Here is a 25,967-nt window from a genome sequence, read left to right as displayed (position 1 = left end):
AGAGCTCAAGGCCACTATCAGAGCAACATGGGCTCTCATAACACCTGAGCAGTGCCACAGACTGATCGACTCCATGCCACGCCGCATTGCTGCAGTAATCCAGGCCAAAGGAGCCCCAACTAAATATTGAGTGCTATACATGCTCATACTTTTCATGTTCATACCTTTCAGTTGGCCAACATTTCTAAAAATCCTTTTTTTTGCATTGGTCTTAATTGATATTCTAATTTTCCAAGATACTGAATTTGGGACTTTCATTAGTTGTCAGTTATAATCATCAACATTAAAAGAAATAAACATTTGAAATACATCAGTCTGTGTGTAATGAATGAATCTAATATACAAGTTTCACTTTTTGAATGGAATTTCTGAAATAAATCAACTTTGTCATGATATTCTAATTTCATGACCAGCACCTGTATATTCAGTCACTATTTCTACCTCCTCTCCCAGAACTACAATAGGTGAACATACGGATTTCTGTCTCTTCAAATCAAATATAATTTCTTTGGTCTTTTTTACATTCAGAGCGAGAAAGTTTTTATTGCACCAGTTTACCATCCAGTCCACTTGATTTAGATAGTGGCTTTCATCCTCCCCAGATATGCGTCCTATGATCATGGTGTCATCCGTATACTTACTTCTTTCAATTCTTAGACTTGCAAGTTCTTTCAAACAATGCATTTTGTGATGCTTGTGATAATAAAGACAGTTTTGTAGTTTTCATTGTGTTGTCCACAAGAAACCTGTTTAAGTCATGCAATATGCTCAATGAAATGAGAATAGAAGAGAGCATAGTTAACAGTAAAATTTGTTACATTTCTTTTGAATAACTAACTTTAAACGTTGTTACATTTCTTTTATCATCTCATTACTTTTCCATAAAATAATGTACACTTTCTTAGATTGTGTTCACATTATAAGATGAAATATGGAACATCTACACAATCTGCATTTTTTCCATACTGTAAAACAAGTCAACAAATGGCTAGTTATACACTAAACTCTGCTTTGGCATTTTAAAAATGCCTGCATTCTGTGAAGAGTTCTTTACAGATATACACTGAATTGCATTTAAAATGAACGAAAGTTGATACTCTCTAATCATTCACTGTTATGTTGTTACATCTGTTTTATCTAACAAACTTAACAGTGTCAGCTATAGTGCAAGACAGGCAAGCAGCCATGTTTCAGGAGCTTCTTTGGGCTAAGCCTTCATTAAATGTAGAACATCCCCTCTTTATTTGTACATCTCCTCTTGACTGTCTTTGAACTGAGGTCATACACACAGACACATTACAGCATTAGAGCAGATTTTTCAAGTATTGAAGTAGGGCTTATTCTTTTTTTTTTTTTTCGTTAGTGAGTGAGTTACTTTTTCCTGCTTACCATTAAGTTGTTTTTGTTTGTTGATTGGAAGTGATTTGCCAGGAAACGTGTTTATGGTTTTTGTAATTTGCCGCTGTAGTTGATCTACATACGTCATACTTTGCTCGTAACTAGAGTCCTTCTCCCTGCTTTCATATACATATATATCTGTAAATCTATAACCATTTTCCTGAAGGTTTTTTTCCTGGGGAATTAGTGTGCAGTTAGGCATTGTAGATACTGCATCAATTATCCGCGGGGCATGTTTTGACTGGCACACATTTCATGGCTTACAGTGTATGGCTGCATTAAGAAATATTCATTTACAGAACAAAAATTGGCATGGAAGCATCTCACAGTATTAGTGCCCCTGGTTTGTTTTAGAGTAGTTTTGTTAGACACACATCTATTTGCTTCTTCTGAGCCCATTGCACTAGGATTTGTATGATGCAAATGGGCTGAGATCTAGTGTGAATCTGTGTAGTTTATTAAATTACTTTTTATGGATTTCTGGATTATTGTTTACTTGAGTGAATCTGTGGTTTATTAAATTACTTTTTATGGATTTCTGGATTATTGTTTACTTGAGTACAGTTGAGAGGTTTTTCTCCTAACCAGACTCCCAAGCCCAACAGCATTCAAAACATATGAAGTCAGTAACTGTAGCCCGTTTCTACAGAAAATAAACATTTCCTTTTTGTTTTTTAATTATTAAAGGAGGATGTGTGCTAGTACTAAAAAAACTTTACTCAAGTAGAGGTATTGTTACTTAGGCTAAAATTTACTTAAGTAAAAGTAACTGACATGGAAACTACTCAGGGAAAAGTAAAAAAAGAAAAACTATGATCTGACAAAATTTCTCAAGTAAAAGTACAATTTAATTACTTTAGCAGAAAAAAAAAACATACCGTGCACCTAAATTAGCAAATATCCTGAACTATAAATGTAATTTAGAATGCATAAGCAATACATTTTATTCATCAAAAGTCATTTTCATGAAATATATACACGTACACACACAATTATATATGGCAATTCAATTTCAGACTCTTTAATTATTCATTCCTAGCTAAGGTGTAGTAGGCAACTAATCAGAATTATCCTTAATATACAATGCATACAATACAAAAATAGCAATGTAGCCCTCAGTCATCAGTTATAAACCATCATTTGAGAAAGCTGAGACTTGCATGGAGAGAAAAGAAACGCTTACTGTTGTGCAAATGAAGTTCTGCAGTAGGAGCCGAAAGAAATGCAAGTGGTATTTACATCTAAACAGTAAAAGGCTTTTGAATCTTTTTGATGCAGTCACTCTGCTAAATTGCGGCGCTGCATTACATGCTTACAAACACTTGTTAATGATAGCATGTGTGTTTACAAAAAATTGTTGCAAAGAAATTCAAGTCCCTGTCCAAACAGAAATATTTTTTTTTCAGCCTTGTGTGCAAAGGAAATCAAAAACTCAGTGAGAGTACAACAGAGAATCCCGTGGCACATCATCTGTGACTGAAAGGCGTATCACTCATTCTGAGTCAAAAGACTAGAGCATGGTGGAAAAGCAAAATTTACCGACTAGTTGGCAATCAGACTTCAACTGGCTTTTATGCTGTCTGGAGGAAGATGATATAATATGCAGGTTCTGCTGCAGCAAGCCTAGTTTAGCCATTAAAACAGATTTTGTGGCAGAAATACACATTTTCAAACATAATAATCTAACTGCATACTCCCGACAGCAAATAACATGCACCAGGCTGCAACAGTGTGTTGGCTGCAAGGAAATGTGCCAAATAATCTGTGGTGGTAAAAGGTTTCCAGACACAAACAATGATAAATGATGATGCAAAAAGATACAAACTTTCAGTTAAATAAATGACATATCACATAGCAAAAGATGAACTAAGTTTCACACAGATTAAACCACTTCTTTTGCTATAAAAGGAAAATAGTCTGGACATTTCCCAAACATACGTTAACAATATTCATTCAAACCATACTGCAGACTTACAAAAAAGAAGCTAATAAAATCATGTTAGTACAACAGATTCTTCTGTGGTAGAATATTATGGTGGTCAGATATTTACATGATGCTTTGCCAGTAAACTGTCTCTTTAATAGAAACTGAAAAAAATGTATAACTTGAATTACGGGTTTAATTTTGAAGTGTTGGTTTAATGTGATTCTGAATACATAAGCCAAATTGCTAGTTCAGTTCATTTATTGAAAATTGTTTTGTTTTTAAGGGACTTTTGTGTGCACAACCAGAGCCAGACATGCTGCTGTTATATTTCTATTTATTACTATTTATTTTTAAATGTATTTTATAAATGCTGTATAACAACTATTTTGTTGAAAATATCTACACGTAGTTTATTAAAAAAAGAAAAAAACACATTTCTGAACATTTTCTACAAATCTGTGTATTTGGTGAAAAGATAAATTTCATGCACTTTGTAAAACAAAATTTAATATGAAATTAAGAACAATCCAGCTAATTTTTTAATCAACAAAATAATCATCAGATTAATCAATTATCAAAATACTCATTAGTTGTACCCCTAAAGAATTATTATTGTGACATAGTTGAAGATCAGACCCTATAAATGAGTAATTAATGAAGAAACCCAGGTGTTTCCAACAAGTTCATAAACCATTTTTTGCAAGTGTAACTGTTATTATTGGGCTTAAGGAATAAACTGTGTATGGATTGTGTTACTAGTTTATTCATTGTAACACCACCAGACACATTTATGGTTGCCATGTAATCTGATAAAACACACATCCTTGGGGTATGGGTGGAAACTAGAGAAACCTGAGAAAACCCACACAGTCAAAAGGAGAATCTGCAAAATCAAGACAAACAGTTACCGGGCTGGGAACTAAAGTTGAATTCGTGGAGAAAAGAGGCAGCAGCGCCCACTGCTGTATGATGCATTTCCCTCTAGAAATTCAGTGGAAGTCGTTTATACTGCACATAGCACATTTTCCTTTTAGAGCTCATTAAACCCATATATATTTGTTTGTAAATAAAAGGATAAACTTTAGATTGAACTTTGTGAATACAGAGTTATTGTACAAATATACAGGTAGCACAACAAATAAAGGAACACCTAAAAAATACTCACATATGTTTTATAATCCAATTTAGCATCAAGAGTTGGTGGATCCTTTCCCAGCAACATCTGCTGTAGTAATAGAAGCCAGCCAAACCTAGACTGACCTAATGCATCACTGGGCCCACTTACAGACACAGATACATCAGCACTAACATAGGGATAGTTTGGAGTTTACAATTCCTTTACATTTAACATCTTTAGGTTATGGGAGGAGAATCAAGAGATAAAGCCCACAGAAATAGAATCAACACATGCATTGACTTTGCTTAAGATTTGTTCCTTTTGGGGTAATTATTTTTACACATTCATATCTAAATCATCACATTTATGCCAGAACAGTTTCTACAGGTGCAAGAACATACATATGTATTTTTTATGAAACTCAAAGAATAACTTTTCTGACCATCAAAAAATTGAGCAGTCTCTATCAGTGAGGCAAATGACAATCATGATCCAAAAATTGTACCCTCTGGTGATATGATCTCTTTTGTGATTTATATAAAAGTCAAGTTAAGGAGCAACTGGATTTACCATAAATTTTATATATTAGAATATCTGAACAATCTAGATGAGAACAGGTTATTCAGCCTAACAAAGCCCGCCAGTCCTATCCACGTAATTCTTCTAAAATAACATCAAGTCAAGTTTTGAAAGTCCCTAAAGTCCTACTGTCTATCACACTACTTGGTGGCTGATTCCATGTGTCTGTGGTTCTCTGTGTAAACCAGGGGGCTCCGCCCCCTGCTCGCTTCGCTCGCCAGCCCCTGGTGTTGTGAAATTACAAAGAGCGTGATGTATGAATGAGATATAGCATAGTGTGAAGGTGTAGATGACGCATATAAGAAGCAAATAAAGTTGTGCATGTCCCAAAACGGGCTCAGAGAGGTAGATGCTAACTTTGTGTATTGTTTGACCTTGTGATTTGTTGATGGTCATGGCCAAAGTTGCTTTTAATGGGGAACTGTCGCCGTTTAAGAGTAAAAGGTAATTCAAGGTCAGAACTTGTAAGGTTAATTCTAGGAATCAGAACAGTATTGTTAGCATGTGATGTTGTAAGAAGTTTTGTTTTAATAACATTGTGTGGCATGGTGTTGTCGACTAAACGTGTAGCATTGCATAAACACTTTAGTGTTACGGTTTCTTAATAGCATGATTATTGTTCCTTTTTTAAGGCTAAGATTGTGTTGTGTTAATCCGGCTGGGTTAATAGTGTTCAAATATTCTAAGGGGAAATTAAGATGGTCATTGTCGTCATCAGAGTCAACTTTGTCAGAGCTTAGAAAGAGCTGTGCAACTCCAGGAAGTAATGAAATGACCTGGTTACTAATGTGATCAACATTAATATTTTTTGGACATAATATAGTTTGTTGTGTTAAAAGGGTTATTTGGTGTAATGAGATTGCTGTTCCAAATATCTCCGTAACTCTTTTGAAAGGAATGCCAATTGTCTGCGTATTTTAAGGTGGACTGCAGAATAGCTGAGCGCATGGAATGTGGAACAATAGCTAATCACTATGTAAAATCTCCCCCTAATAAAAGTACCTTTGCTCCAAAGGGAATATTATTATTTATCAACGTTTGTAGAAGTTTATCAATGGTGTTGAGTAAGTGACTGGATGGCATTAGATGCAAAAGCAAATGAGCTATTGTAGGATCTAATGCAGTTCATAAAGTTTTCACTTTCAGGTACTTCGTCAGTTAGAAGCGTCTGTAGATATGCAGGATATGAATGTAAAGGAGGCAGTCCAATTTGACCCTTTTGACAATAACGTGTAAATTCATTACTTGTATTGCTAGTTGTTTCTTCAGGGAAGTTAAGTGAATGATAATGATTGTAAATGACATTCAGTAATCCCAATGAATTTTCATGAATTGCGTTTATTTATTTTGTCCCTTCGCTGCCGTTTTTGTATCTGTGAGACTCGAGGTGTTTCGTTTTGAACCCTTGCCTGTTTCGATGCAGCACTTTGAGACGCGTGCTGTATGCGTGTACGTTCATTGTGTCTGTCCATTTGCGCTCGTTTCTGTTAATGTGTTAGTTGAGCTTTGCGTTTTTGGAGCCGAGACATTTTTTCTTATGGGGTTTCAGAAGCGCGTTGTATGCGCTGACGTGTATTGTTTTTTTTTCATGCGGGTTCGTGTGTTTGGTCCCGTCACTTGAGCCGTATCGTTTTGTACCTGTGATCGTGAATTCATTACTTGTTTGTTCTGCAGCGTTAGATATATGGATAAGTAATAACGAGGATCGCACTCACTGTTAATATGGAGGCTTTTCTGTGGTTAAATGGTTAATAGTGGATCAGTATAATGAGATCGACCTATGCTGCCTAATTTGAATGTGTTCAGATGACGTATGTTTAATACGGACGGTTCGTTTAGTAATGGGCAGGGTTGCCACCCGTCCTGTAAAATACGGAATCGTCCCGTATTTGAGAATGAAATTGCGCGTCCCGTTTTGAATCAATACGGGAAGGGTTTTGTCCCGTAATTTTTTTATCATTTTTTTTAAAGCAGCGTCTCATGCAAATCATCTCACACGCATTTTATGAAGATGCCTCCTTTCCTACTTTTGATTGGGTAATACTTGATGTCATCGTTAGTTTGATTGGTCATTTTAACTGTCCAGTGAGGAGGGCGGGTCTTTTAAGTAGAGTCTGCAAAGTGTTGGCACTGGGATGTGGCCCCAGCTGCAGTATGCGTCCCTTATTTTTCTGTATTAAAAGTGGTAACCCTAGTGGGGCTTTGTGTCTCATTTCTTATTTATGTTAGTGTGGTCGTGGGTCCGAATCCTCGTTTTTGTGTATGTTTCTTGTGCTATGTCCGTAGTCTGTCCCGTTTTGTGTCCAATGGGTTTGTGTGTCGCTCGCGTCTGACCTCTTTTTTTTTGTGTGCTAGGGGCGCGTTGCCTCACTTTTTTATCTTTGTTAGTGGAGGGGGTGTTTGTGTGTAGTGGGTCTGAATCCTCTTCTTTGTGTGCGTAGCGTTTCGTGTGCTATGTGGCGCTTGCGTCTGACTCCTTTCTTTTTGGTGTTCTAGGGGCGCGTCACCTGATTTCTTATTGCAGTTACTGCAGGGGGGCTTTGTGTGTCGTGGGTCTTAATTCTCTTCTTTGTGTGTGTTCCGTTTCGTGGGCCATGGGCTTCGTGCACACAGCGCCGGCGTCTGATTCCTTTTTTCTGTGTGCTATGGGCGCCTCATTTCTAATTTTACGTTGCTTCCCATGGGTGCGGCACTGTGTGCGTCGCCGGCGTTTCACTCCTTTTTTCTGTGCTGACTCCTTTTTTCTGTGGTCGCGGCGTCTCATTTCTTTGACTCCTTTTTTCTGTGGTCTCGGCCGCCTCTCGCGGTGCCTCATTTCTTGGGGCGCCTGCGCAGTACGTCTTTTTGCGGCTACGGCCCATGGCCGGATGTCCCTGCGTTCATCCGGTTTACCGTTCTCGGTTAGTAATGTGGATAAAAACTTCCTAATGTTTGCATAAAATTTACCCTTAAGTTTCCATCTGTGTCCCCATATTCTTGATGATTTCATTTTAAAGTCACAGTCTTGATCCACAATGATACAATGAAAGGTGTTTGTTATTCCAGCTCTTCTAAAAATATAAAAAATTAAATTACAGCACACTGTGTGATATTAAAAACACACAGAAAATTATACAAAGTAGTGTCAATAAGCATTGGCTGACACTTTGCAAAAGCATCAAACTTAATAGATTTATCAGATAAGACCATGTAGTATTTCCAGATATAACCAATTAAAACCAGACATTACAAGTAAGAAATTTGCAGAATGGTCAGTAATTAAATCAAATTTTTTACTAGTGCATGCATGGTAGAATCTAGTTTACAGGTCAGGATGACTATATGTACATGATATTTCTGGTTTTTTTTGTTTTTGTTTTTTTTAATACATTCAGAAGCTTTAAAATATATAGGAACTGAAAAGCTAGTTTTCCTGATTTGGTGGAACATACGTTTGACTCTTAGTGTTATATTGATGTAATCATTCATAATCCAATAACGTAATGCTCCACACAACTGCAGGATACTAACAAAAAAAAAACAGAAAATTGTAAAGTTATCTAAAAGAAACATGAGCAGCCTCTTCCAGCACTTGTGATATCATTATACTGTGCTAAAATAATGTGTCTTGTATGATGAGTTTGTAACATTATGATCCTTGATACTTGTTATCTACTTAATACTTTATTAATTCCAGTAGTGAAATTAAGTTGCTGCAGGAACAACAAAATATTAATTGTGATTGTACATTGTAAAGCTGTTTTTTAAAAGGAAAACACACAGGTCCCAAAACTACATGTGCAATATATAATACTGTACCTGGTGTACATTTAATGCATTATACTTAATTTGTGCCTCTAACTATGCTGAGAAGGGACATTAAGTAGTATTTTGCTTTTTAAAAAGTAAACTGCAGAATTATAGTGGATTTAGAAAGAACTTGGACCCCTTCACTTTCTACACACTTCATTGTGTTGTAGATTTAATTTTAAATGGCATGAGAACTTGAGAGGATCTGCCGGAAGGAATGGGAAACACTGCTTGTAAAGATTTACTCACAAAAACTCAAAGCTGGAATTGCTGCTGCCACTGGGGCTTCTACAAAGTACTGAATTAAGGATTTGAATACTTATTTATAATTAAGACATACCAGTTTTTGATTTTCTATTAAATTTGCAAACCTTTCTGAAAAATGTTTTAATTTCATTACATGGATAAAAGTGAATATTTTTAAACATTTAAAATTAAATCTACAACACAATAAAGCATGCAGAAAGTGAAGGGTTCTGAATATTTTCTGAATAAACTACATGTCATTTTATGTGTGTGTGTGTGTGTGTGTGTGCTTTGTTGGTTCCAGACTGACGCTGCTGTTTTCTTGTTATCTAGGAAGCACTGACTCTGCTTTTGCTGAAGAACCCAATATTTCCCAAAAGCCATCCTCTTGCAGACTATCATTATTCAGGTAGGAAATCGATTGGGTATGATTAATTCCTTCTTGGTAGATATTCTAGCAGTGGTTGTATTTGAAATTTCTGTAGCTTGCTGTCTAAGCTTAAACAATGGTAAATGATGTTTATTTAGATGGATAAAACAATTACTGTAACATTTTATTTTTTTGCTAAATATGAAAACTAAAGGAGACCAGTTTTGGTAAAGTGCTTCACGTTAAACATTGTATTATTATAAAGCAGATTAAAACATCACATTACCTTCATTTAATTAATGTACCTGTAATCCTTGACACTGCCCTGCAAAGATAACAGAAAATGCAATGTATGTAAATGAGTGTCCTCTTAGTGAATCTGTGAAGTAGGTGTTTTTATAGCTCCTCTTATATCTAGATGACTAGAGTTGGGAAATCTGTCTAGTTGTATGTAGAAATTAGGGTACCTTTTGTAAAATTCCAGATTTCACCTAATCTGTTAAGTGAAAAGAATTTGTGACAGCCTCTGCACATCACAGCTGTAAACCTTAGATATTATATACCTTTAAATGTAAATTTACAGGTTTTTTTGGTTTTTTTTTTTGCTTTGCTGAATTTAACAGATTTATAAGAAAAAAATAATAGTGGCGGTTACATGTGCAAACATTTGGGTACCTTTTTTAAATGAAGTCACAGCTTCCAAACATTTCTTATGTCCAGTTTTGTCTCAGGATTTTTATTCCCTACCTTCCTTGCATGACTGCTGTAGCCTAAAAAAATATTCAGAGGTTTCTATGCTTATAGTTCATTTTTGAGATCTCCCCATATATTTTCAGTAATACTTAAGTTTCAGGACTGCAAAGTCAAAGTTTTTGTTCCGGTACTTACTTCATGGTTAATTTTAGTTGTTTGTCTTGCTAATACGTATGTCAATAGTCACAAGTCAGTAAATACATTTCTGCTTTTGTTTGTAAATTCTGAAATCAAGACTGTAATGAGGCCTTTTAAAATCTAGAAACGTCTTGTAATAATTTGTAAGCTGAAAAGAAAGTCAATATCGTAGGAAAAAAATATTAAATAACATTTTTGCCTATTATTTCCTGGAACCATATATTTCTTTGAATTTTAACAGCAATTCTGTTTGGGTAAGTCTTTGTCAATTTAGAACACCTGGATTTTGCAGTTGTACCATCTTTTTTGCAGATTAATTCAACCTGTGTCTGATTGCAAGGGCATTTCATGTATAAGCCCGTCATCGATGAGTCCACAGATTTAAGAATTGAATTCCGGTCCATTTCTGGATATTGATCATTTTTAAAGAAATTCATTGATTGAGTTGGCAAGATAAGTGGGTGTTACTGTCTTTGGGTGATGAACTCTGTTGATGTTACACCAAATATATCTTTAGAACTTAACAGTTATAACACATACACCTTGGTCTTACTAGACCATACCATGATTTTATTTTTACCTTCCTTGATTGACTCCTGCACTTAACTTTTGAAGTCTTGTAAGTTTTAATAAATCAGCTTCCAGTGTGCGCAAACATTTGCACATGCCACGGTCATGTTTTTCCAGTCTGTTAAATTCAGCAAATAAATTGTAATTGTATATTGCAATAATATACAATTATTTTAATATATAATGTACAGACTGGTAATAAGTTTTTTCTCCACTTACAGATTTCATGAAATGTGCAATTTGAACAAGGGTGACCATGCCTCTGCATTCAATTATATTATTAGTGTCTACCCAATACAACTGAATGTTTAATTTTTATTATATTTTTACTACTAGGTTCAGATAGCTGGTCACCTACAGAAAAACAATATTTCAATAAAGGGATCTCTGCCTACAAAAAGGATTTTATCCTAGTTCAAAAGCTGGTATGTATGAAGGACTGTCCCATCATTACAAAAGATATGTAAGACTAGATTTATTTCCCAGAGTAAACTACAGATAGTCCATTATTGGCAATTTTCCTGCCTGTTGATGCTGAACACTTTAATGTTGTTTGATGCATTAAAAATGCTGAATAATTTATTATCTTGCAAAGTGCCATTTGTGCTGAATTAATAAATGTCTATGAGAACATGCACACTCTGAGCAATAAAGAATATATTGGCAGAAAGAGAGAATTTCAGTTTGTTATATTTGAACAAGACAATATGCATTGTGTAGCTAGAGACAGATAAAATTAATGGAGATTATATATAGATGGATAGATAGATAGATATAGACCACCAGGGGAACACAGTTCCACAAACACAACAGGCAGAGACACAAGACTGCCCAACACGCACAGTTTTATTCTGTGTGAGAAATGCATTTCACTTGTTTCCCACAGCACAGTACCAAGAACCACAGTCCACAAGCACAATACAGTAGTTGGTCTTCTCTTCTTCTTTTATCTTTCTCTCTCTCTCTCTCTTTGTCCTTTCTGCCTTCACTCCTTCTGGTAAGCTTGGTCCTCTCCCTCCCAACTCAGGCTCCCAGAATAAAGGCAGGCAGCTACTTTTAAGTGAATCCTGGAAGTACTTCCAGTGTCCCCAAGTATGGCTTGAGCCCCAATAAGTAGGGCTCCCCAGTCCCTGTGGCCTCCAATTCCCATGAACCCCTGTGGGAAACTGTGGTGCTGCCACAATGCAGGGGGACTGCCATCTAGCACTCTGTGAAAGATAATGCCCTGTGCCCGTTCTTTCCCTCAGCCCATCTGCAATGGGGGTGCCATCCTTCACAATATATATATATATATATATATATATGTGTGTGTGTGTGTGTGTGTGTGTGTGTGTGTGTGTGTGTGTGTTTATATATGTTTATATGTACTGTATATAAATGTACATATATAAAATGCATACATGATGCACTCCATATGTATATTGCATATGCAGTATGTGATATATTCACGTGAAGGATTATAATTATTCACTTTTGCTGAATTGTTTTGCATTTATATAGCGCTTTTCTCACTACTCAAAGCGCTCAGCAATTGCAGGTTAAGGGCCTTGCTGAAGGGCCCAACAGAGCAGAATCCCTTTTGGCATTTACGGGATTTGAACCGGCAACCTTCCGATTGCCAGTGCAGATCCCTAGCCTCAGAGCCACCACTCCGCCCTGTATGATACTAGACAAACTAAATTTGCGTTACCTTTGGTGGTGGTGTTTCCATAATGGGAGAGACACATTCTTCAAATTCAAAATATATATACTGTGTCAGAAAAAATAAAGGTTAACAATTTGTACAGAGAGAGCCTATAAGCAAGTGAGACAAAAAAAGTGGAAGCACCTAATGGTGTCCTGGCCTGTTTCTGTAAGTTGCAGGTTTTATATATGTTGTTAAGTTACGTTAGTATTGTATTTTCCACTTTTCTTTCCTGTCAAATTAAAAACAACAAGGATGATGCAGTTGAAGTTTTAATGTAAAAAAATTCATTTACTTGCATTACTCCTCTTTATGTTGGAAAATACCTCTTCAACAGATGATGATGATGATGCTCTTGTCATAAATAACCGCTGTGTAGAACTGTCTTGTTTTGCAAATTAAACAACAGCAAATACAGTCCTGTATCATTTGAACTATATACAGTATTGAAAAGTAATAAACATTATTTAGTTTGCATTACTGATTATGTACAAAATCCAAATATGTAAATGCTTCTAAGCTGACAATAATTTTGAACATAATAGGTAGACAGTAATATGCAGGAACTAAAAAATAAAATTGGTGCATTAGGTTGTAATAGACACTTTTAACTGTCCTTTCGGACATTTTTGGTGCCATTCATCAGTTCCCTGAGCCTGCTTATCCAAAGCCAGTTTTGAAGATTCCAGAGCTTGCTGCAGCACTATTAAGCTTAAGGCATGAAAAAGCCCTAGAATGTGATCTCTTGTTAAACTTGACGTTGTATTCTCTGTACAGGTCAGGACAAAGACAGTTGCACAGTGTGTGGAATTTTACTACACCTACAAGAAACAAGTGAAGATTGGTCGCAATGGGACACTTGTCTTTGGTGATTGTGATACTTTGGAAGGAAAGAATGTTCAGGATGATGCTGAAATTAATGTAAAGGTAAGTTTTTTTTTGTAATAATTACAAACTATTTGCTTCTGTTAGAACAGTTTTATTTGCATGTAGCTGAAGTATTTTGCTTTTTTGCAGGGATCACAAAGATGTGATGTACCTCAAAGGGAAGCTCATAAAAATGAGGAAGTAAATGGAAATATGTGGGTTGAACCTCCTGAAAGAAGACAGGACTCTACCCAAGGTCTAGCAACACAAACACTAAGAACTTCAGAAAATGTGAGTCACATGCAGTTTTAACAACATTTTAGATAATTGCCAAACGAATTGTCTGACATGCTGTTCATTACTTCACACTCAAGTCCTTTCTACTTTAAATGTAATGTTTGTTCTTTCTTGTTTCCTCCTCATGCATTGTTCACTTAGCTACTGTTTCCTTTAGGGGGCGATATAGCTCCCTAGTTGGAATAAGTTCTTTTGTAATTGTGGCGTTTTAAGTAACCGAAAACTATACAGATATGATATTAAAAGGCGATATCCCTCCCATAGTGATACAGCGGTAAAAATCACATAAGAGAAAATATCTTAGCTTTCTTTAATGACGATTTACGTGGCATAACAGATGAGGAAGCCATGACAACACTTTGTATTTAGTTTGTCATTTTTGTCACTGCGCTGAAAGGATTTTCAGGACGGATGACGTTATCACCAATCCGTCCATCGGCTTCAAAGTGTTTGGCTGATGTCCAAGTCTTTTATACTGGTTCCTCAGGCCCCCATGTCGGCAAATAGTCCATTTCCAAACAAGGAAAGAAGATTCAATTTCATCTCTAACATACAGAAATAGTATAATGCCCATTTTCGTAGTTGTACCTTCTCTCTTCAAATGCTTGCATAGCAGTTCTGAATGCTGAGAGCCCCTGTGTGCTAACTTTGGCCTGGCCTATACATGTGAGTGGATTTATCAAATAATGTTTGTACAGAGCACAGTGACATTAAACTTATTTTCTTATTACAGCTACAAAATGTCTATTCATTCAGTTTCTATTACGGCTGGATATTCATTTTCCAATCCTGCTCAATTCAGGTTTAGGAGTACAGATGAGGCCTGTCCTAGCAGCATTGGACACAGGACAGTCACCAGTCATATAGTGCATCAGTCTTCAATTACTCACTTGCAAGAACCTATATAGAATTAACAAATAACATAACACTTTTATGTGCAAGGTAGAGGTGGAGCCTAGTGCCACCAAGCTACCATAACTACAAATTAAATATCTAACCACACAATCCTCCTTTGTTTGCTTCAAACACACTGAACAACTACTAAAATTGAGATCATTTCTAGTTAAATGTAAATCAGAAATTCAGTATAAAGCTACTGTTTTGAGTACTCGGTGTCATTTTATTTCTACGATTTAAATGATGACTTATGAAGTTTATATTTTTTCAAAGTTTTGTTGTACTTTTACCATTTCATTTTTTATGTCACTCTTTCTTAAGTGAACTTGTACCTTGTTATATTTCTTTTGGAGATTCTGAAGAATACCCCCACAAAGAGGAAGAATAATTTTGCTTTATATCTTGTCATATGCAGACTGATGGTAACCAGTTTCCAAGGAGTCACACCCTTCCTTTAGAGACAAAGCCCGAAGCTCCTGGCCGAACAGTACAGCCACATCTTCCAAAAACATATAGAGAGCCTCCTATCACTGAAAAAAAGAAAACTGAGATGGTTAGCAAAGTGCAGGTGCCGGAGACTACCTTCCCATGTAAAAAGTGTGGCAGGTAAGCATTACCAGATTGAACATCTGCATACGTTGTGGTGGAAGTGAGAGGTTTTAAGTTATAATATGAAAGATAAAGAGCATGTCATATTGAACTATGTATTACCCTATATACTATTTAAAAATTGGTAACTTAATAACAATGCTTGATAACTAAATGCACAGATTCTCCCCAGTTTCGCAAAAGATGATAGCAGTGGTCTAGTGACAAACCTTGGGTTTGGTGTAAAGATCTGACTCTGGCAGTAGTCCAATCAGTGTAGATCATTTATCTGGCAACAAGTTAAGAGGCTGTAGTGTAGGAAGAGAAAGAGAGACAGGGTTTGTGAGAACCCCTATCTGGCACACCCTGGCGTGACCTTGACCCTGGGTATTTTGCAGTTTTGTCAACTAAGACAGATCAGTGATAGAGAAACCAAGACACAGACACAAATGTAAAAATCGGGACTGGTCTCCCCTAGACTTTCTCGTGTACTCAGATAAGAGGATAGGTATTTGAGGAGTAAACTGCAAGACAATGATAATATTTTAATATTATGCACATTAAAGAACCATCAATAACAAATCAAATTAATAATATATTGAACAATTATTATAAAAGTAAAGGTGAGTTAATGGAAATAGCCCAAAAGTTGATAGAAATCTGTTTTGTACCTAATACTTGAATTCAAAATTTGGTTGACCTATTTGAAAGCGTACTCAAGTTATCATGTTTACATATATATATACATATACACACACACACACACATTATTCCAAAAATGGTATTTTTGGACTCTGGGAGGTCTAAAATGTCGAGATTCATCAAAATCTTGAAATGGAATTTTTGGAGGATTCCAATACTTTCTCAGTACTTCATATATGAGAAAATCAGGGCTGTCTAAAACGTCGAGATTCATCAAAATCTCAACATCAAATCTTTGGACGATTACAATACTTTCCATATATAGTGCATCCGGAAAGTATTCACAACGCATCACTCTTTCCACATTTTGTTATGTTACAGCCTTATTGCAAAATGGAGTAAATTCATTTCTTCCTCAGAATTGTACACACAACACCCCATAATGACAACGTGAAAAAAGTTTACTTGATGTTTTTGCAAATTTATTAAAAATAAAAAAACTGAGAAATCCCATGTACGTAAGTATTCACAGCCTTTGCTCAATACTTTGTCGATGCACCTTTGGCAGCAATTACAGCCTCAAGTCTTTTTGAATATGATGCCACAAGCTTGGCACACCTATCCTTGGCCAGTTTCGCCCATTCCTCTTTGCAGCACCTCTCAAGCTCCATCAGGTTGGATGGCAAGCGTCGGTGCACAGCCATTTTAAGATCTCTCCAGAGATGTTCAATCGGATTCAAGTCTGGGCACTGGCTGGGCCACTCAAGGACATTCACAGAGTTGTCCTGAAGCCACTCCTTTTGATATCTTGGCTGTGTGCTTAGGGTCGTTGTCCTGCTGAAAGATGAACCGTTGCCCCAGTCTGAGGTCAAGAGCACTCTGGAGCAGGTTTTCATCCAGGATGTCTCTGTACATTGCTGCAGTCATCTTTCCCTTTATCCTGACTAGTCTCCCAGTCCCTGCCGCTGCAAAACATCCCCGCAGCATGATGCTGCCACCACTATGCTTCACTGTAGGGATTGTATTGGCCAGGTGATGAGTGGTGCCTGGTTTCCTCCAAACGTGACGCCTGGCATTCACACCAAAGAGTTCAATCTTTGTCTCATCAGACCAGAGAATTATCTTTCTCATGGTCTGAGAGTCCTTCAGGTGCATTTTGGCAAACTCCAGGCGGGCTGCCATGTGCCTTTTACTAAGGAGTGGCATCCGTCTGGCCACTCTACCATACAGGCCTGATTGGTGGATTGCTGCAGAGATGGTTGTCCTTCTGGAAGGTTCTCCTCTCTCCACATAGGACCTCTGGAGCTCTGACAGAGTGAACATCGGGTTCTTGGTCACCTCCCTGACTAAGGCCCTTCTCCCCCGATCGCTCAGTTTAGATGGCCGGTTGGCTCTAGGAAGAGTCCTGGTGGTTTCGAACTTCTTCCACTTACGGATGATGGAGGCCACTGTGCTCATTGGGACCTTCAAAGCAGCAGACATTTTTCTGTAACCTTCCCCAGATTTGTGTCTCGAGACAATCCTGTCTCGGAGGTCTATAGATAATTCCTTTGACTTCATGCTTGGTTTGTGCTCTGACATGAACTGTCAACTGTGGGACCTTCTATAGACAGGTGTGTGCCTTTCCAAATCATGTTCAATCAACTGAATTTACCACAGGTGGACTCCAGTTAAGCTGCAGAAACATCTCAAGGATAATCAGGGGAAACAGGATGCACCTGAGCTCAATTTTGAGCTTTATGGCAAAGGCTGTGAATACTTGTGCTTTCTCAATTTTTTTATTTTTAATAAATTTGCAAAAATCTCAAATACATTTTTTTCATGTTGTCATTATGGGGTGTTGTGTGTAGAATTCTGAGGAAAAAAATGAATTTAATCTATTTTGGAATAAGGCTGTAACATCACAAAATGTGGAAAAAGTGATGCGCTGTGAATACTTTCCGGATGCACTGTACTTTGTATTCAAGAAAGTAAAAAGAAAAAAAAAAAAAGTCCTTTGTTTACAGTGACCAGGCTTTCCTTTCTTCCTTTTCTTTGTCAGCCAAAAATGCAAATGAGAAAAAAAACACTAAATGTGCAATGAGCTCATTGCCCTCCAAATTACCCCTCTTAATAATAATACATTGTTTTTGGGCACTTGAACGACAGCTCCCTCAGTTCCCTTACCTCTCATGCTCTCTGCTCCTCAGGACTTTTCTCCCTGTCCTGTTGGATGGCCACTTAATTATCTTAAACTCTAGGCTTTTGAATAATTGCAGAAATTGTTCCTCCAATCCCATTCCTCTACCAATCCCGGTCCTCTAATAGTGAAACACACAGTGTGACACAGGCTGTGCCTATGCTCCCCAAACGTAGAACTACACAGTTAATTGCTTTTTGAAAGTGCTTCTCATCTTGTGCGCGTTTCCACCATAGGGGACTCCCCTTGGCATTTTGAAACTGTAGGCTTCTACAGTAAATCTCTTACCACAGGCCCTTTTCTCTCTCTCTCTGATGACGTCTTTCTCTGGGCCAGCACTCTTATAAAACTTTTCGTTCCCCTGCATCTTTGTGTTTCCCCTGTTATGTGGAGCTCACTGGCCATCCAATACCGCATAAAACCAACTCCCTTAATGCCTTAAGTGCACGCACGCTTGTGGCTGCAGTGCCCTCTGCTTTCTCGCACTCCGTCCATCCAAATAAATGAGGAAAGTGCCTCTCCACCTCATCCCCTGTTCATGAAACAACCCATCACAGGAGTGAAGGGATTTCTAAGAGTGGAAGGCAAGTAGGTGAGTCCCCTCCCAAACCCCCCCCCCCCCCCCCCCCCCCCCCCCCATTAATAGAAAGAAGTGTGACCACATGAGGATGCCAGAGATTGCCAAGCCACAGACACAGTAATACAGTACACACTATAAGAACTCTACTTAGAGTGTTGCCAGCTGCCTCCCAACTCTGACTCGCCCATGTGAGGCAGCAGGCTAACTTTTATACTGGACCTGGGAATGGTTCCGGTGCCATTCTGTCTGCTCTAGGAAGCACTCCAGGCCATAGACAAAGTAGGGTAGTCCTCTCCTGACAGCGCACTCTACCGATCCCAAGGGACCTCTACAGGGCTGTACTTCCGGAATCAGTTTTTCTAGCACCCCTGCAAGTATCCACACTGTGTCCTCATATGAGGACCACTGCCACCAAGTGCATGGAGAATTGAACCGCTCCCAAGTTCCGACTTCTGTTGGTCCATCCATTATTGTACCCCCGGCTGGGCACAAAGTCATCCCTTAGTCCAGCTGCCCAATCCCTCTGGGGCCTCCCGTCAAGGTAATAACCCATACTTCTCCCTGGCTGGGATGCCTGTTCTCTTCATACAGAAATTTAAACCTGTTAATGCTCAGAGGGGAATCTGGTTTTGTTGTTTTCCCTTTGTGCCTTTTCAATTTTAAAGTTTACCTTTTGTTTGTCTCTCCCTGCAGTGTAGTTTTCTTGGCAAAGGTGTCATTTTAGCTACTTTGTGGTTCCTTGGCGTATTTAATTCAGGGATGCTACAACAGCACCTCCATTTTTAGACATCATATACTGAACAGTGTATGTACAGAAATGGAGGCCTGTTAATTGTTTTTGATAGTGATTTAAATGTGGAATGCTTTATTTTCCTGATTGTGCAAAATCGTAGAAAACAAGTTGAGAGGGGCTGTCCCTTCTAGGTTTCAAAATTAAATAAAGCATGTTATATAAACGGTGTTGCTAATACAACATGCAATCTTTGATTAAAGATGAAAAACTAAATTTATTTTTATTTTCAACAGTTTTTATGTGTACATAATTAACAATCATGTTAATAAATGAAAATAAGTGAAAAGATTAAAACTGATTATAAGCTTGTGATATTTTGTAGGTAAAAATTTGGGGAAAATGTGCACCAGGCAAATGAAAGGGAAACATTAACCAGCATAAGACTATGGTGGATGAAAGACAGACAGCTCAAATTCAAGACTGTTGCCTAAGTCCAAATGCCTTGGGGTCTCCCATGTGAATATAGTTAGACAGTTGGTCAGACACTGGAAAAACACATTTTAGTAGCAGGTAGAGCCTGATTTGTCAAAATCTGCCTTTGTAAAGCCGGTGCCTGTTCGACACACGGCGCCAAGAGGACAGCTCTTAGAAATCAAAATCAGCTTAGAAGCCAGTCATCCTCATCATCTATAAATATGCACTGTCTTCTATTTCTTCCATTTGCAATGTCTTCTAACAGCACTAAAACAGCTATGGTAGTTAGAATAGTTTGTCCATTTCGTGCACCATTATATTGTTACAGAATGATTACAATCAAGTGAATTAAATTTGTAAACGATTTGCAATTAATTTCGGTGCATTTGATAAATCCTGCATCATTGATGTGAATATGAAAAAGAAATGTAAATGACATAAACAATATCACTGCTTTGACGCTGGGTGCCGCCAGTTTGCAAAATTGAACAGAAACGTTCGTACGCAAGGCACCATGAAAGTGTGCGTGGCTTTATGCCAAGTTTAATTTTTGTACATCTCAAAAGTGTGCAAGGAAACTGGTGTACGTATCATTTATACATGAGACCCCTGTTTTTTTTTTTTTTTTTTCATCTTTCCTAAACTTGGAATAAGAGAGCAGTGGACTGAAATTTGCATGTATAAAAAATGTTGGAAGTATTAGTATTTTTGCCAGTTTTGCACTCAGCTTTTTTTTTTTTTTTTGGTCATTTTCTTGTTAGTTTGCGTTCTATAGGGTTTGCTTCCGTAATCGTACCCCAATAATGTGTGACCTGTAGGGGGCTCACCTGAATCCCAAACACCCAGACCCAACCAAACAACACAGTCACAGGCTCAAGGAAAGCAGTTTTTAATTTGAACAATACCTTCTACAGGTTTTCAATCACCGGATAAATCAGTCATCGTTCAGTTCCATTTCGCTTCTTTTCTTTTTTTTTTCTACTTTTCCACCTCCACTCCCTACTGAGCAGGCCTTGTCCACCTCCTGACTTTGACTCCCTGATGTAGAGGAGGAGGTTTCTTTTATGCTGGACCCAGGAGTACTGCAGGTCAGACGGAAGCCATCTGAAGTACCAGGGGTGTTCCCCTGCAGGTCCTCCTGGTGGCACCCAAGTACCCAAACAGGGCTTCTTCTCAGAACTACTCCAATATGCCCTGTGTACAAATGGGATTTCCACCAGTGGGGTACTGCCACTCTGTGTATTGGGGGAATATATGGCCCCCCATTAAACATTCTCCCTCTGTCCTTCCATTATGGTCTCCTGTCCATAAAAGGTACCAGCAACCAACCCAGGCCAGGATGTGTGTCCTTCCCCATTAAATAAAAATAATGGCCTCCTGACTGGGAAAGGTACCCCTAACCAACACATGTCGGGATGCCCATCCATACATTTCATTACTTTATCATGGCTTTTTGGCCGGGTAAGGCTGATGTGCCAGTCAAACCCGTGTCTTCTATGACAAATGACAACAGTGAGTGGCGTAGGACAGTTGACCCTGAATAACAAAAGGCTTCACGCTAGAAATTTTAAAATTGTATTTTATTGGGAGTGTGTACATAGAGAAAATTTGTAGTATTTTTTGTATGCTGAATTTTAAGATTTTCATCATCAACAAGATCACCATGATTTTCATTCTGCTATTCTAGGAGTCCTAGTTATTTAAGCCATAATTTACTAATGATTTTATCATTCATTGTTGTTTGCCTTGTCTATTCTGTTCATCATTAAATTTTCATTCTTTGGATTCAGATAATGAGTAAGTTCAGAATTTTTCAAGTCTCAGTTATTCAGTTATTTCTTCAAAACTTTCTATATGTGCACTTGCCATGTAAAATTGAGTTATTTGCTTTCTGTAAATTAAAAAAATATATATCTTGGCAGCACTGATGAAAAGATAAACCAAACAAACCATAGCCATAAAAGACATAGTCAAAGTTATCTAAAGCCCCTGTAGAGGTGCATGACTTTTCCAGTGACCTGAAATTGTAGCCTCCATTTGTAAAATCTTAGGGAGTCGGGGGCAGTCAAGGCAATCCCCTGTATCTGTCAGTTGTGTCCCCCAGCGACTTGGTCAGACCGGCTTGCAAGTCATCCTGACAAAATCAAATGGGTTTGATGTCTAAAGTTGTTGGAGCAAGCTTGTTTGTGTGTAAGAGCGGGCAACCAGTAAGAACTAAACTGGACATATATTGCATACAACACAGTCACAAGGAAAAAAGGAAAGCAGGCATTTTAGACAGTACAAACAGAAGAGGCTTGTCTGTCTTATGTCTCACATTTGTCATACCAGGATAGAATTGATAAAATAAAAAGGACTGAGATTGCAGCAGAACTCATCTTACCTAGAATGCCTTTATATAGGAACAGACACTATGAGGCAGGCAGCACATTATTGGCTATCGGAAACTGCTCTAAAAAGAGTTGTGTAATCTGACATACTATAGGGGACCAGATTCAGAAACTAAAGCCATTAAGTTTGACAGCTCCTCGAAGTTGTATTTGTGTAATATGCCTGTAGCTTAACCTAAGCCAGCAAACTGCCAGTTACATAGATTTTTACAGCGAGTGTATCAAGTACAGTGGTGTAATCATACAGAGGTTTGACACTGTTAATGACATTTATTTATTTTTAATATACTGTACAGTAAGGGTTTGTGGGTTCATCTGCCTGCTTTCTACATGTAGCCTTTCTGTTGTTTCACCACAAAATTTAAAGGCCACCTAGTAACTAGGACCTCACCAGTATCAAAGATTTGGCTTTTTTCCTGAGTGTCTTTTTTTTTTTTTAATATGTCAACAGGGTATTTTACAAGGTTAAGAGTCGAAGTGCCCACATGAAAAGTCACGCAGAACAAGAGAAGAAGGCTGCTGCACTAAAGCAGAAGTTGGCAGAAGAGCAGGCTGCCGCCAGAGCACTGGCAGCACAAAGGAATGGTGCACAGCGTGACACAAGCAGCAGTGACGAGGATTCAGAGGATGGAGAGGATGAAGACGAGGACGATGAAGACTGGCACTAATGGCACACCAGTAATTAAGAAGCCACCAATCCCAAAACTGCAAAATGGCCTTCAAAGGTCATCAAGGCTTCCCTCGGTCAAACAATTATAGTGGAATATTTTTCGCTGCTTTTTTATCTTAATTGTTTGTTGTCTTACCTGCCTCTGTCATGGCAAGATAACCAATATTCTATAACTTTTTTTTTTTATTTATTCAAGAGTTGTAAAGATTGTCAAGAAGAGCAACAGCACCTAATCCTCCTGCTCCAGTGATAGACTGTACAGTACAGATTTCTGATTCCTTCCCTCCATTCCCAGCACCTCCCACTCCTATAGCACTTTGGGATGGCGATGCTTAACTGTGAGCAATTTATCTAGTGCTGCTGTTGACATTAAGTTACTGGTGAGGAGAGGGCATCCATTCTTACTTTAGTTCTGCTGTGCTTTTGGATTCAATAGCACAAAAAAGAAGCCAAGTTGGAAAATGTATTTCCACTTCAACAACTGTGTGTTGCGTGTGCTTTTTCTTTTTTTTTTTTAATGATTATGCCTTGGGTGTTTTTAAAGTTATTTTTGTGCAAGACAATCAAGTTTTGAAAGTTATTTTTAAATCTGAATAGTCATTTGTTATTATTATTATTATTACTGTAACTGTTGTAAATAGAGCAAGCAAGATCTCTATTCATATGGCTATTTTTTGGTTATCTGAATTGAATTTATAAGTGCAATATAAGAGTGATGAAGAGCATTTTTAGAGATAATGTAAGGCTTGGAGCTCATTTGTTTATTTTGCAAAAAAAAAAAAAAAAATAAGGTTTTGGAAAAAAAATACATATATATATATATATATATAATTAAAAAAAATACTACAGGCAAGCATTGCGGCTGTAAATGGCCTTTTCACATTGAGTGGAATACCATAGAGTGAAAGGCTGACCTGGGGTACTTCATTTCATAACATTAAAAAGGGACATGTCTAAAGGGAGAGGGGTACACTTAGCACCAGGACAAACATTCAAAATTCAGGCAATTGTTTATTATTTTGTGGCTTTTAGAAGTCACTGATTCAGAATTGTGAGCACAAAACCTGTTTTTCTTTTGTTGTCATTTACAATGATGTTGTAGAGGGCAGATTATTAACCTGTGTTGTATTGGAAAGTTACAGATTAACGAATGGTCTCCCCTAGCCACCATAGCCTTCCCCATCAATAATGCAGTCCCTATTTCTATTCCAGAAAAATATTGATTATTGTTCAATCTGATAATTCATGTTTAAGTGGAATATGACAGACCAGTAAGTCACGGTCTTAATTGTTCTTATGTTAGAAAATTGTTGATCCATGATGCCCTTTAATCTCATTCCAGTTAGAAAATGACAGCTATTAGCCATCCACTTGCGTATTCCAATTGGAAATACAACCACTCATGGAAAGAGAGAAAAATTAGGGGTTCCATTAAATAAATGAGATAAATATTTCTTCTCTTAAATAATCCACTCTTGCCATACTTGGACTCTGATGATTAAACTAATCATCAGGATAAGCAAGTTTGAAAATGGATGGTTGGGAGATACCATGTTAGGAGTCACTCAATTTAAAATAAGTATTGTGACTACAGATTAAATTAATATCCATAAACTGTTTTCATATATATATCCCAAAACGTTTTACGTTACTTATTCAGTCCTCATACTAAGAACAGTACACGAGTGCTTCCTTTTTTATGACATACTGTAAATGCTCATTTGGAATAGAAGGCCAGATGAATGAATTGTTGAGGGGAAAACTATGGGTAATAATCATCTACATCTAAACCTCTAATATGGTGACATTCTGTTCATAAATTGTTACACACATGACCTTAAATATCTCGCTTTTGACTTAGAAAAAGTAGCACAAATAAATAGTCAGTTTTCACCATTAGCAGGGCATCACACGTGACATTTGACACCATTTACTTGTACTGTGTAAAATCAATACCCGTTTCGTAGACCTTGAAGTTCAAAGTGTTTTTGTTGACTGAAAGGGATGTTGAAGATGAAGATGAACGTGTTATGTATGAGGTGACATGATTTATCTTGCATCTAAAACTTGTTGTACTGCAAATCTTGTGTCTGGTACCCTGTCTGATTTCTGTTTTAAGTTATGTTGAGATGAAGTGGATGAATAGTATACAGCACATCCTGCCAACTCAGTGCAAAACTCTGAGCAGAAACAGGAGAACTCCATGCTTTTCTGCTCAAGAGCTTCTTTAATTAAAGTGGAAGTTGATGGCCACTACCCCAGAATCTCTGCTTAGGACTCCAATATTCCCTGCCATAATTCTATAATGAGAAGAGCCACGAAAAAAACAAACAAAAAAAGCAGTTTGGACCTGTAAATGTTTCGTTTGTATCTGTTTTGCAATTATTATTATTATTATTTTTTTTTTTTTCAACAACAAAAAAATGAATTGCCATAATGGCACTGTAATTAATGAAAAGCAAATTATTTAAAACAAAAGCAAAACAAAACGCTAAGCCTGTGCTTGCTTCTTGTAAACTCATAAGGGGCTTAAACACAGAAGGTTTATATGTAAAATATATATATAAATATATATATTTAAATATAAAAATATATTGTTCACATTTTATATAATATTTTGATAAAAAAAATATACACTAATGTTACTGTAAACAGGCTGAGTCATTTGTGTTCCTGCAGTGTAACATATGTTCCTCCATTTTGATTTGTTTTATTTGTGTTTTAAGTAACAAAAAAAAAAAAGCCTTTTATTAAAGCAAAGTTTTGTTGTGCCTCAGTTTTATTTGATGTTATTAATGTATTGTGTTTCACAATGTGTTGAAAGTGCAAGGTCAGAAGGGACAGTTTTTATTTCAGTTTAATGTGATGCAAGTGACTTGTGAATGTGTACACCTAACCTTTTTAATTTAGAAAGTGAGTGAATATTGGAATACTCATTTATTTTATTTACAATACTCAGCATAAGTGACTACACCCCCTTTGAAAAATAAGATTTCTATTCGTTTTTTAGTGCACACCAGAACAATTATCAGAATTTTGACAGACCTGGGTTATATAAATGAAATGTATTATATTATTA

At 37.2% G+C, this 25,967-nt stretch overlaps 1 protein-coding gene across 3 annotated transcripts in view; it reads left to right on the top strand.

Moving 5' to 3' along the window:
* The window catches only part of mideasb (mitotic deacetylase associated SANT domain protein b), a 106,066-nt gene extending 80,863 nt beyond the window's left edge, over positions 1–25,203 (top strand). For all 3 annotated transcript variants that reach the window (XM_028822321.2, XM_028822322.2, XM_028822319.2), the window contains exons 8-13: positions 9,390–9,465; positions 11,224–11,312; positions 13,349–13,498; positions 13,589–13,729; positions 15,048–15,238; positions 22,670–25,203. In XM_028822321.2, the coding sequence (XP_028678154.1) occupies positions 9,390–9,465; positions 11,224–11,312; positions 13,349–13,498; positions 13,589–13,729; positions 15,048–15,238; positions 22,670–22,886 (864 nt within the window). In that variant the 3' untranslated portion in view covers positions 22,887–25,203. The remainder of the gene's footprint in view (positions 1–9,389; positions 9,466–11,223; positions 11,313–13,348; positions 13,499–13,588; positions 13,730–15,047; positions 15,239–22,669) is intronic.
* Positions 25,204–25,967: the final 764 nt, after the last annotated feature.

This window comes from Erpetoichthys calabaricus, chromosome 16, assembly GCF_900747795.2.
Source record: "Erpetoichthys calabaricus chromosome 16, fErpCal1.3, whole genome shotgun sequence".
NCBI classification, from domain to species: Eukaryota; Metazoa; Chordata; class Cladistia; order Polypteriformes; family Polypteridae; genus Erpetoichthys; species Erpetoichthys calabaricus.
The sequence above is the reverse complement of the archived record's forward strand: the minus strand, read 5'-3'. Positions and strand labels throughout refer to the sequence as shown.